Source organism: Mobula hypostoma, chromosome 16, assembly GCF_963921235.1.
Source record: "Mobula hypostoma chromosome 16, sMobHyp1.1, whole genome shotgun sequence".
NCBI classification, from domain to species: Eukaryota; Metazoa; Chordata; class Chondrichthyes; order Myliobatiformes; family Myliobatidae; genus Mobula; species Mobula hypostoma.
Window position 1 is genome coordinate 44,791,002 of NC_086112.1, and position 14,213 is coordinate 44,805,214.

Below are 14,213 nucleotides of genomic sequence, written 5' to 3' on the forward strand. Positions count from 1 at the left end.
GGTCTCCAAAAACAGATCTCCATTTAACTAATTACAGTATGTGACTTCTAAGACCAATTGGCTGCACCAGTGATGGTTTGGTTAGTCATATCAAAGAGGGTGAAAACAATCAATTATTTTGTATTTTATTTTTATAATTAATTTAGATCACTTTGCAGCGATCTGTTTTCACTTTGACACAGAAGTATCTTACTCTGCTGATCAGTGTCAAAAAAAGCCAAACTAAATCCATCCTGATTCAACGTTGTAATACTATAAACATGAAAACTTCCGGGGGGGGGGGTTTAATACTTTTTACAGGCACTGTAAGCAACACCATGCCTGATATTCTTGAGCTGATTACTAAATGAAACATTTAAGTCATCAAAGAATTTTATCACAGTTTCAAAAAATGCATGGAAGTATTTCAGCCATCTGACCTCTATGTGTAAGAGCAAGCATTCAAACTGTTCATCATTCTCAATGTAGAGCTCTCAAAATAGTTGAGAATTGAAAGCATGAGACTTGATCTTATTTACCACTATGATAACAGTATTTAATGATTTGTGCAGCCGATCACCTAGGTTTTTAGTGACAAGATGTTTTCAGTGAATTACACAGTTAATGTCAGATAAAGTCTTTTTCAAGGAAGTAGAAACCCCACTTTGGCATCCTGTCATTGGCAGTGCCCCATCTATTGCACAAGCAAGAATGTTGGTGAGCAGAATACCTTTCTCTTTGGAAAATCACTCAACATCCTGAAACACTGACTCCCCCTTCGTATGTGCTTCTAGTCCCATTGCAAATAACAACTCTTGAACTATGCTTTCATCTTTTATGAAGCAAACAGAACCAAGAAGTGAAGATTCATTGCTTGTCAAAGCTGACTCATCCAACTGCAGAACAAATTCTGTTGTCTTAATTATGTTGCACTAAGTGCCTTCCACATTCTCAGACATTTCATCTGTTCGTCTTTGAACAGAGCTGTGGCTGAGCAGAATGACATTAATTATTTGTTCTGGTGACTTATGCAAAACTGTACTCAGAACCTTCCTTACTGGTGGCGGAATCAGTTCTTTGGCGATTGTATGGGGCTTTCCAGATTTAGCAATGAGCAACAAAGTGGTGTATGAAGCACGCAAACCATCACTGTTCTGTTGTGAAGTGCTGGCAAACATGTTTTAAGGTATTTTCCTTTTCTGAAAGTTGTCACAAATAAAGTTGTGACTAGAAATAAACCAAGATCTTATTTGCTTTATCAGAGTGTATTCTCTTCAAATGTTCAAGGTGCCTGGATGGTTTCATTGTCATATTTGAAAAAACTATAAGCACAACAGACACATTGGCAGCTGTTAGTTGCTTGTTACTGGTGTAAGTCATTTTATATACAGAGAGTCTTGTGCCTAGCATCAACTCATGGACGTCCAGTCAATCTATGTATGTAGGCTATCTTACATATTTATACTTATTGTGTTTTGCTTTATTATTATTGTGTTCTTTACCTTGTGGTTTTTATGTTGCATCAGATCCAGAGTAACAATTATTTTGTTACACTTTACACTTGTGTACTGCAAATGGCATTAAAGAATCTCTTTCTCTCTCTCTTGAATGATGGAACTGGCTGAGATTACAACCTTCTTCAGCTTATTCCAATCCTGTGCATTGCTGCCTCCACACCACACAGTGAAGCAATCAGTCAGAATGCTCCTGAGGGACAGCGACAAACTTCCGTTTGCACCCCTTCCAGACAGAACATTCCAGTAAGGAACTGTGTAATCCAAGGCAAGATCCTCTCAGGAATGTCCTGGGACCTGTACAAAACCATACTCAGAACCTCCACTACTGCTGGCAGAATCAGTTCTCCTACAATTGCATGGGGCTTTCCAGGTTTAGCAAGGAGCAACAAAATTGTGTATGGCCTGTTTCTTACATTTTTGTTGTTACTGAGCCGCCCCCCCCCCCACTGCCCCCTTTATTTTTATCACGCCCTTAGAAGCTCTCACCACTCCCGGGGGAAGGGGCGGGGGGAAGGAGGAGGTGATGTTGCTCACTTTGGGAATCACTGCTTTAGATGCCTGTATTAGTGCAGCTTCGACAAATTTTGAGATGCTTGCAGCAGCTTAGTTAATACTTCATCCATATCCTGAAATATTCATTCTCTCCGAAACAGTGGTGTCTGCATGCATAATCACCAAGATTTACTGTATTTATTCCCTGTAGCACAGTAGACTGGAGAATGAGAGGAGATTTGATAGAGGTACACAAAATTATGAGGTATAGATAGGGTAAATGCAAGAATCCATGGCTGCACCCTGGAAAAGATGGGTCACTTCTCAAATCTTAGCAGACAGCTCTCGCCAAAGGCAGATGCACTGGTAATATTCATCATACCTTCAACTGACTAAGGAAAAAGTACGCAAAAATTCAGAACTTCAGACGAAAGCCAAAGTCGATTTTATTGCCATATTCACGTGCACAGATGCAATGAGAGACTTACTTGTGGCAGTATCACAGGCACATGACATCAGAGACTGTACATTCACACGAAAAACAGCCTAAATATGAATTATACATAATTATACAAGAAAGAACACAATTAGAACAAATGTTCACTGTAATGGAAAGTTGCCATAGTCTTGCTATACTAAAGTAGTGTTTAGGGTGGTGCAGGTTGGTCAAGAACTGATTGGTTGAAGGAAAGTAGCTGTTCTTGAATATGGTGGTGTGGGACATCTGACTTCAGTACATCCTACTCATTGGTAGCTGTAAGAAAATGGTATGGCCAGGATGGTGGGGATCTTTGATAACAGACATTGCCTCCAGAGGCAATGCCTCATGTAGATACATCCAATGGTGAGGAGGGATGTGCCAGTGATTTATTGAACTAAGAACTCTACCCAATGCAGCTTCTTATGTTCAAGCACATTTAAATTACCAAGCCAGTAAAAGGCACATGGTCTACCAGGAAACAGTGATCCTCAGCTTCCTGTGGACTTAACAGTAATGAATGATCTTTGGAGGCAACTGAAAGCATTGAAGAAATAACATTAGTGCTGTTTCTGTAAAATTCTCTGCATTCATTGTTGGGAGAGACAAATCAAGATCAGCATCCTCTCCTCCCGGACTTTCCCAGCTTCAGGATTCAACCACATTCCAGTGGGCTGGCCATATTGTTTACATGTCTATCACCAGTCTTCCAAATGAAGCACTTTACTCTAAGCTCTGTCTTAACAAGAAATTCCCAGAAACTCAAGGAATATACTTCACGGATATTCACAAAACTTCCTTGAAAAAGTGTAACATCTCCACTAACTCATGATTATGATTAACAGGTTCATGATCACTCAGAAAGGAGAAGAACCATCTGAGGAGGTACTGAGCAAGTGCAGGTAATGAAAGGGGTGGACAAGATCACAAATGGCCTGCTCAGCTGCGGCAAAAAACACCATCTTCTTCACCCTTAACCAAGTTTGCAGATCCCACTTTGGATTCTTCACAGAACAGAACTAGAGTGAATCAAGTCATCCCAAGAGACATCCCAGGAGAAACTCCTGAGTTTTTTTTCACTACATGCTATGAAATATTGACTTTGTTTTTTTTAAATTTTAATCATTGAAATAAATGCAACATTACATGCTGACAAATAAACAGAGATAAAGGCATAATCCATCCAGATGGAATGCACTGTCAATAACTCACAAATCAAACCTGTGAATGTCAACAAAGTTTTAACGGTTTATGACAGTGGAATATTCCTGTCTAGATCCTCTGCAGTGGCAGCCTGCCAGTATACAAATTACACATTTACATTATGGATGTGAGTCTAAGCTTATCCAGGTGTGAGAAATTAAACAAGATTCACCTCTCCAAACAAAAAGATCTAAAATACACTAATGATCTTGTGGCTGGATTACTGGGTGCGGTGAGGGGCATATTTTAATGGCCTGAAATCACAGAATTCTAAAGACATGAACATTGACCTACAGTTCTACATTAATGATTCATAAAACAGATGTTTTAAGCTTCTCAGTGGAGGTGTCTCAAGAAAGCATCAAGGATACAAATGATTAGTTTGCAATTTCCACTAATAATTTCGTAATTGGAAGAAAGAGACCCAAAAAGGAGACATTATATTAGATACATAAAGTAGATATTTAAAACAAGCATGAATAAAGTCTGCAGATGCTGGGAATTCAGAGCAACACACACAAAATGCTGGAGGAACTCAGCAGATCAGGCAGCAACTACAGAAAAGAGTTAATCAGTTCTCGGCCTGAAACCTCGACTGTTTACTCTTTTCTGTAAGTACTGCCTGGCCTGCTGAGTTCCACCAGCATTTTGTGTGTGTTATTTAAATCAAGCTTCTATTAATTTTTTTGATTATCGGAATGAAAATGTATTCAATTTTTCTTCCTCCATGATGACAAAGCTTAGATGTTAACTTGCTCTTAACCTCCCATAAAAAATTATATTTTAAATGAATACTAACTTAGTTGATTGCTTGACTTCCTCGAACATTCTGCTTCAAATCTATAAAATAGAGAATTTAGAGCAACTGACATGAGCAATGGTTGCTCATATGGAATCCAAACACAGCCTTCATTCATTCATGATTATTCTCCCATTCTATGATTTCAGTACACTGCCTTTAGAAGCAACACACATAAGTTTTCATGTCATGAAATCAGTGACTGAGGCAGAAGTAAGGGAATAATTTCAACTATTTGTAAATGTGCCAGATCTTTGAAACCGCTATATAATTATCTTCATCCTCCTGTTCTTTAGGCATCAACCTAAAAGTTAATTATTTGATTCACTTTTTACATTTGGAATCTGCAGTCCTCTGGCACCAGTGTCCTATCTAAAAAGATAGGAATTATATAACCAAAACATCTAGAATTTCCACTGTTATGAATGAATACTTTCACTATCATATCAAGCAATGAATTCCCAGTCATAATAAATCACCTAGGTAAAACAGATTTTCCTCATGTCTAGGTGCCTTATTTAAATTCTGGCATTATGAAAATTGCCGACCCTTTAAGTCACATTGTTACTGCAATGGACTTTAACATCTGAGCAGCTGACCCTGAACTTTAAAAACTTCCTGGTTATGCTGCTTATCTTCCAGTCACTGTTGATGTCACTGGGCTCACTCTGGCTGTACATGAGGTCTATGGTTTTCTTTTCTGCTGAGTATTATAAATTACCACAAGTAAAAGAAACCAAATATTAATTTTCTGCACGCAAATTCTATCTCTTGTGTGCAAATTGGCAGCAATTTTTTGCCGTTCCTACAATTTAAGTTGATTCTTGCTCATGTTGCTTCATGATCTACTGTTAATTACCTCAATCTATTTCCTTTCGTTCCTTGAGAATATTTATCCATATAACCCTTCATAACTTTACACAACTCTAATGAATCTTTGCTGGGTTTTATGGCTGTAAGGTGAAAAACCCTTCTATTCCAAGTCATAAAACTAGAATTTATTTTCTGATCTTGTAACAGAAGGTTTTTAATCATTGGTTAATTTCAATTAAACTATTTCTGCACTTTCCTAAGATGTGGATCATATCATGTGATATTGGAGAGCTGTGATATTTTGCAGCCAGTTCCCAAGATGACAATAAGCTTAAATCTGAATCCTTTATTGAAAAGTGTGTCTACTATAGGCCACAATATGCTAATTACTGGCTAAATAGTGTTTCATAAAGATTTAGAATACATGTAATTTTCTTGTAATCTACGTATAGCTCTATTTCTCTTATTTCTTTTCATTAGTCTTCTCACCTCTCCAGCGACTTTCACAGACTGGAGAGCATATCATCCAACCTCAGAAGGCAGTAGAGGCCAATTCTCTGGATTCTTTCAAGAAAGAGTTAGATAGAGCTCTTAAAGATAACGGAGCGAAGGGATACGAGGAGGAGGCAGGAAAAGGATACTGATTGTGGATGATCAGCCATGATCACAGTGAATGGTGGTGCTGGCTCGAAGGGCTGAATGGCCTATTCCTGCACCTATTGTCTATTGTCTCAACACTCCACTTATCAAACGAACTCCGCTTATCCTTGCACACTTTTAAACCATTCTAACAATGAATAAATATTGCCTCCTTTTGTTCTTTCTAAATAAAGAATTGCTACAAACATCCCTGTATTAAATTCAGACATCTGTGTGCCATCTATTATAACAGCAGGTCTTCTTCTGTTACCTCTCTCCGTCGTTCGTGTTGTTTAATTTTGAGTCCATTTCCAGTTGTCTGTAATCTTTGAAATTATGCTAATTCCAAGTCATTTATACTATATATATCAAAAAGGCTGACAGTTTCATTTCAGGGTCATGACTGCACACAACATGCTTCAGATGAAAACACAATTTATCAACACGGCATATGGAGAAATGTATATTCACACCGTCAGTGTCCCTTTAATCTGCCTAGGAATTCTCTTATTTGGTGCTTTATCAAATGCTTTTTGAAACTGTGTGCACAACATCAATTACATAGCAATTACCTATCCTCTCCATCACTCTTCCAAAAACTTAATCAAATAAAGAAAGCATAATTAAGTATCTTTAACAAATTCTTGTTGGCTTTCATTTAGTGACCCATTTTTTAAAATGCACTATTAATTAAGTTTTAGATTAATATCTCTAAAGAATCCCCAACTCCACTGTTGAACTAACAGGCTGATTTTTCCCTCTGTCCTTTATGAAACAGTGCATGAACTTGCAAAATTCCAATCTTCTGATATCTTTACCATATCTAAACATGTAGGCAGAGCATCTATAATTTTCACTTTCATTCCCCTGGAAACCCAGGATGCAGCACAATTATGTAAATTGAGTTTCGTTCTTTTCCCAGGTAGACACAAACCAAATTTCCTCTGAATATTTTCTTTACCTGTTGTGTCTTATTCCTATCATTATATCCTTTATCATATGGTATCTTTGTACCTCTACCTACATCCACAGCTCCCCTCAGTCACTTTATATTTCTCACCTACCAGCTGCTTTTAGGCAGCAATCTATAAACATAGCTTTGTTTTCAAACAGCCACTTAGTTGTATCTCACAACCATGTTTCTTGACTCATCACTATCTTATTCAAAGTGCTTGTCCATATCCAGTGTTAGATGAACAGATATTTTCCCCAGCTGTAAAGACTGAAACCATTGTCTTCAAAAACAACAGTGGCTCCATTCCCTGGTCAACATTATCCATCTTCCTGTGAATATTTGAAAATGAATCAGACTGTTTGTGACATTGATGTCATTGTTGAGACAAGATTTTTGAAGACTATGCTGCACCTCTCCACCATCCTGATTTAAAGTTGTAAGGGTTTAGGCAAACAAAAGATGGAATCATGACAACACCCATTGCTACATTGGGTGGTTTGTAGGAGCCACAGTGATTCTAACCGTAGGATGGATGTGAAGCGTCTAAAAGTCTCAAAAGGCCAAACAATCTCCTATAGCAATGGACATTTATGACATGCAATTAAATGAATGAAAGTGAGAGATAGAAAACATAATGTGGGATCTGCCAGTTACCCATTTTTGAAACCTGATTATAATTTGAAAGCACTACAGTCATTAAATTGAGGGCTATTGTATACAGAGGCAAACACGAAAGGCGGGCCATAAAGTTGAATACATTTCCTCACTACCGAGGTTCAAAAAAACACTGTGCATGACCAAGGTTACATTTTGTCCATAAGAGGTGTAAAATTTTGCGGCAAGGTCATGGCAAGGATGGCAATTCCAAGAATCTTCCAAACTGCTATGTATGCCCATACCAGCTCCTGAAACAATTCTTTGAAACTGCACCTAGGACCAGCAAGTACCCTGTATCTCTACCTTATCCAATGACAAACTTGTGTCCATCACCATTCCACCTCAGCATTACAATGACAGACCTCATCAGTGCCGTGTATATGTTACAGGGGGACAAAAGCACCAGTATTAAGCAATGACAAACGTATGGGCTAGGGTTGAACTTCAATATAGTAGTGCGAAACTTACATTACCATTATATCCCTCAGGTCTCAAGAGATTGCAGATGCTAGAATCTGGAGAAACAAATAATTTCTAAAGGAAGTCAGCAGGTTGAGCAGCTTCTGTCAAGTGGAAAAGAACTGACAACACTTTGGACTGAGGCCTTGCATCAAGGACTGAGAGCGGAGAGGGTAGATAACCAATATAAAAAGGAGAGAGGGAGGAATGAGGCAGAGTCTCAGCAGGTGATTGATGGAACATGATGGAAAGATAAACCAGGTGGGGGGGAGGGGGTGTCAAGGGGATTTCACAGTTGGGAGAGAAAGCCAGGTGGATAGCAAAGGGAAGCAGACCAAAACAAAATGGAGCCAGTTGAGGGGAGGAGTGGGGAGGGTAAAGGTGGGGACACAAAGAAATATGATAAGTAAGGAAGATGATACTGGGAACCATCAGGGGGGAGATGAGGGGCAGAAGCAGCCGGACAGGGGAGGGGACCTGCTGAGTGAAATTTGTGGGTCGAAGGCGGATGGAACAAAGTCTGGGAGTGGAATAAAAATGGATGATAGGGGGTGGAGGGTCAAGGAGCATCAAAAAAAGGGAGAACTGGAGGTGGACGATAGGGAAGAGGAAACAGGAGGCAAGTGATACCTGAAATTAGAAAATTCACCGTTCATACGAGATCCACAGATAGAATGCAAAATATTTGTGCTGGCCTTCACCCTGGAAGTGCAGAAGGTGAATCTAGATAAATCAGTGTGGGAATAGGAAGGGGAATTGAAGTGACATGCATCTGGGGGATCAGGATGACCATCACGGACAGAATATAGCAGGTCTCCAGATTGATCAGCCAGGATATATCTCTGAGTCTAGAGCTGGAATGGGACAGGCCCTGAAAATTAAAATGGAGTTAACATGGCTGTTTTTTGATTCCTGACCCATGCCTATTGTCTTCACAGACATCTTTCCATGTTGGCACTGGTGGGCCCATAGGCCATGGATGGACACTGAGTGAGTCATGAGAAGCCAGCTCAACCCTGAAATTAACACTGGATGGTTCCTGAATCCAGTGGGGCCAGAGGTCTAATAAATAGCAGAGAGAGAGAGCTGAATCCTGCCTCCAGTCTACAACATTCTTTCCTGTAACCATACTCACATTCTATGAAGTTATGACTCTAGCTTCTCTTTAAGTTAGGGCTTGCTTAGCATTCTGGAAAATTAAAATTCAGGGCTATGTGGGGCCTTTGCCAACTTTATAGTTTCAGCAGCTCCACCATTTTCTCAGGGGCCCAGATTGCCAGGAACACAAGCACTATCCACCCCTGCATCGGTCACTGTGATATTCCACCAATCTCCTACCAGGTCCTGTCTCATTATTCCACCTCTGCTTCATTACTGGCTGCATTCTCTCTCCACCCTCTAACCTTTTCTTGTTTCTGGCCTATTCCAACATATTTCTGACTGGCCCCTCTCACTCTACCCTGCATAAACATGAAATCATGCAAACCTCAGTTGCCCAAATGCTAACTTGTGTCATGATACAAATATCATCCACCAATCTGATCTGGTGATCTGCACTACATGCTTCTGGTTAAGAATAATTTGCTTTCGCATTAAATTTCATATTTCTCAATGGTCTTTCCTTTGTTCCCTCCCCTGCAACTCCCTAAGGAATCTTCAGTCTCCAGATTCTAGTCTTCTAATCAAAGAATTTCATCAGAGGGCCACGACCAGAGGTGTATTCAGAACCAAAAGGGCTCTTCACTGCTTCCTGCGTAGATACCTTGTCTCTCGAGACTCCATCAAATGGAGTCGTGATGAAGGGTCTCAGCCTGAAACATCCATTATTATTCCCCTCCATAGATGCTGCCTAACTTGTCGAGTTCCTCCAGCACTTTTGTGTGGGTCACACCATAAAACCTACCCCTTCACCTATTTTCCGTCACCTGCCCTAATAACTTCTTAGGTGTGTCGGCAATATCAAATTTTATTTATAACACTCCAACTGAATCCTTGATACAACTTATTATGTTAAAGGAGCTGTCACGGAAAGCCAAAAGTCAGAAGATGGCTAATTTCTCGTTAACTGGGACTGCAAACATTTGCACATAACATGAAAGTCAAGAAGTGTACGTTCTGTAAATCTGAAATAACAACATAAATCGCTGGGAACACTCCATGGGCAGGCGATAGCTGTGGCAGAAGAAACGGAATTAATGTTTCTCTTGGACTGAAAACATTTAACTCTGTTTCTCTCTCCACCGATGTTACCTGACCCGCTAAGTGTCAACACGCTCTTAGTATATTTGCATATAACAGCAGTGTTAGTAACTTCATCCCTCAAGTTCTAAGATTTCAACTGCAGTAAACAGAATTCTACCTCCCAGTTGACGGGATTATTTCACATAAATTTGCCCCCCCCCCTTCGGCGAGTGTATGACTTATGATGGATTTGATAATATACGCCGCAGACCAACTCAAAAATACACCCCTAGGCTGTGAAGCAAAGGCAGAAACTAAGGAAATAAACGATACCGAAAGATCCCATCTTGAGGAAGGAAACGTGTAGACGCCACAGCGATAGGGAAGTGGCGAGCTCTTTGCTGTAACTTCCATTCCGTCGCTGGCAACTAGGGAGAACACACCTTTTATTTTCCCACCGGTTGCTAATTTGCAGAAGCAACCGTGAGTTGAAGGGAGAAGAGGCCGCCTGGTGAACGCGGAGTGGTTTTATGCACGAAAATAAACACAAAGCCGGGCGTGGGAGCTGGATATCTTCCCCCAGACGCCAACGAGCGAGCCGTGAGTGGCGAGCGGAGTGAGTATGCTGTCATTGGCTGGGCCGCCGTGCTGTGCTCCGGGAGTCGTGGCAGCTGACGCCCGGCCCGAGCTGCCGGCGCTGGCTGGGGGACTGCTCGGGGTGATGGGCGTGCTGCATTTCTCCGCTCCTGGTCCAGCAGCTTCTGCGAGTGGGCTGGTATTGCCTTCTTTAATCGCTTTTTATTTCGGGATGGGTTGCTTGGGCACAAGGCCGAGGCTGGCGCTGTGCGCACGGTGGTTACCGGCGACGAATCCGTCCAGCAGTCTGCCGAAAACCTCCGAAACTCACATCGGATGTGGAACTCCCGTGTTTTTAAAGGTTTTAATTGACCAAGTGCGAAATGCCGATAATTTAAAATGCGGCTCGATTTCGAGAGTGTTCGTACAAGAAACTGGAATGATTGGTGGTTAGAAAACAATTAATTTTCTTCTGTATTTTTGTGTTACTTGAACATTATGTACGCTGAGAGCTCTGTTGGGTTTCTAGCCCCGTGTAGCTGAACTATAGTGAACCAGCTAACGCCATCCAGCCCCTTTCAAAGACTGGGTGTCGCTGGCTGTACGTTGGGGTTACGATAAGCGTTATATTTTAAATATTGTTTTTAACATAACACAATATATTCGTTGGGAACTATGAGCAAAGCTGACGTTTGCTTTATTTGTACGTAGCGCAGCTGAAATAACGAAATGCAATTTTTTTTACGTGCTGAGGAACGCCCATCGAGTTCATTGTTATTTTCTAACGAATACAATTTAATACAGGAGTATCATTTTTAACTTCTTTTACACAGGCAGAATGCGCTTAAAACTGAGGAGGCAAGTGAGGGAGTGTCGCCCTACTGGATGCTAAAATTGGTTACCTTTGTACGGTTGGTTGTACAGCGGGATGAAGTAACCAGTTACCATGAGCGTGTTTAAGCAAGAAAATGTGGAAGATTATTACCAAATCGGCGAAGAGCTGGGCAGGTGAGTGCTTAGAATTTCAGAAGCTGAGTGTACCGATACAGATTTCGTAAATGTGGAACAATGGATGAGAAGCTTTTGACACCGTCTTCTTGACAGGTAAATTTTGGCAGGAGGGGTTGGACAGAAATTATGCCTGGTTCTAATTTCACCCACCCTCCACCGTTTCCCTTCATTGACAGCTATGCTCGTGAAAACCATATGCATAGTTCTCAATTTAGTTGTCAATAATCTGCCTGTCCAGAATTTAGTATATACAGTATTCCATTAAATGGAAGGTGTCAACAGTTTGAGAGTGGGCCTATAAAGTGTGCTGTGTATGGGTTTTTTTTGCTGTCTTCAATCCTCACTCAGTTCACTTATTGTTTATCGCGATAATCCGGTGGAGATGATGTTTTACTATGGTCTAATTTAGTTGTTGTTAAGTTTTCCTGGGAAGGAGCTGGGGGAGTTTTTTGGCAAAATTTAAGGTAAACTGTTGTGGAAGATTGCATTAATTTGAGAACTCTATTAGTGTTCGGAAGCTTTATTGCATTTGCCGATATCCTGGTTACCAAGGAAGTACAGTACTGATAAACTGAAAATTAGCACGCATGGATGTGCGATAGCGAGTAAATTGCACTTGTGAACACTGAAGCTGTACCACATGTTGTTAAATAGAAAACTGTCAAGGGATTCGCTGGTTTGAAATGGACAACAAAATGAAGCATTGTAACCTGTTGTAGACATCAGAAAATGGGTTGTAGCAGGCTGTGGCACAGGTTCGCTAGAACAGCACTCTATTTAAAATCATCTGTTTGTACACCTGGCAGCATTCTATTTAAATTAGATGTATGTGCACCTGATAAATTAAACAGAATGCTGGAGCTTGTCAACATATTAATTTAGTCCATTGCAATTTACTTGGACAGATATTCACATTACTCCTGATGCATTAGGTGTTTTGTACCGGTTTGATTTTGTAATGGTGATTCTGTGTATTGTTCTGGTCATTTTAGCTAATAGAGAATGACTGCAATTAGAAAAATACCTTTGTAAAATGCAATAATCTCAGTCTTTTGAGGAATCAGCAAACATTGCATGTAATATATCTACCTTATTAAACAGCCATGCTTTTTTTTTTGCATTGTGCCCAATTACTTCAAATTGAAATCTGTTGAAATGATTGGATCGTGAAACTACTGTGTTATGGGGTTTTTTCTGTAAAAGGAATTTTAAGTGTTTTCAGACAAATTATTTTGTTCCTAATGGTTTGATTTCTAAAATGTTTGTGGCATAGGAGGCAGCCGTTTGGCCTGCAAAGTCACTTCCAGCTCTGTAGAGAAATCTAGACTGTTTCACTTCCCCTAACTAATTCCCTCCAGAATCCATGAAATTGTTTTGCCTTTTGACTGTCCAATTCCCTTTTGACAGTTCCCAATTGACAATGTGGACTGTGGCATCAAAAGTATAACCAAAATGTTGAAGGTTTCTCTGAAATGCCCGGGCATCTTTTTCCATCACTTGGAATGTGTCCCCTACTCCCTAAACTATCTGTAAAAGGGTGCAGTTTCTCTGTATTTACATCAAGAATCCTATCAAATATCTCTACACATTTGTGGCTTCCTCGCCTTCTCCAGTCTAATCTAGCAAGTGAGAGAGTTCTTCCAGCATTTAGTGTGTGTTGCATACATTTCCATGGAGTCACTTAGTGAAAGATTTTCTGTGCTCTTACTACCACCCTAACATTCTTTCTAAGAAGTGCAGATCAGAATTGGCTGCAGTAACATTCAACATTTTGGTTATTAGTTTCCCCTACCCCTCCTGTCTTCTCCTATCATTTTGGATCTCCCCCTCCCACTTTCAAATCTCTTACTAGCTCTTCTTTCAGTTAGCCCTGATGAAGGGTCTTGGCCGGAAACGTCGACTGTACCTCTTCCTAGAGAGGCTGCCTGGCCTGCTCCGTTCACCAGCAACTTTTATGTGTGTGGCTGCAGTACAGTTGTATTCTTTTTTTTAAAAAAAGTGTCACTGAACTTCACTAAATATAGTATTAAATTGAATCTTTTCTGTAACCTGACGTTTTCTTTATTAGTTTTAAACCACCTGTGTGTATGTAGATGTGGTATTTATGATTGCCCTTGCAAAATTTTCCTTCCTGTTCTCTGTTCATAAAATGTAGAAAATTACAATGCAGACCCTTCAGATGATGATCTTGTGTCAACATTTAATCTACTCTAAAATCATAATCTAACCCTTCCTTCCCACATTGCTCTCCATTGCTGTCTGTTTTCACTGTACAGTATATGCAATCAAAGGTACAGTTATTTTATGAGAATAATTGGTTGCCAAAGCATTACATCTATAATCGCAAGTCAGATATTAATCATCAACAAGTAAGCAGAAGAAATAAATCTTTGGCTGGCTTTTTACACCTGATTAGTTCACATTCATTTTGACAATACTTAGAGAAAAGGTTTT

The 14,213-nt window shown here is 40.1% G+C and overlaps 1 protein-coding gene across 3 annotated transcripts in view; it reads left to right on the forward strand.

The window, feature by feature from the left end:
• Positions 1-10,450: 10,450 nt before the first annotated feature.
• The window catches only part of dapk1 (death-associated protein kinase 1), a 193,773-nt gene continuing 190,010 nt past the window's right edge, over positions 10,451-14,213 (forward strand). The window contains exons 1-2 of one of the 3 annotated variants that reach the window (XM_063068839.1): positions 10,451-10,788; positions 11,582-11,756. In XM_063068839.1, the coding sequence (XP_062924909.1) occupies positions 11,695-11,756 (62 nt within the window). In that variant the 5' untranslated portion in view covers positions 10,451-10,788; positions 11,582-11,694. Of the gene's footprint in view, positions 10,789-10,814; positions 10,948-11,044; positions 11,198-11,581; positions 11,757-14,213 lie in introns of those variants that run through there. The other 2 variants (XM_063068840.1, XM_063068841.1) reach the window with 2 other exon arrangements.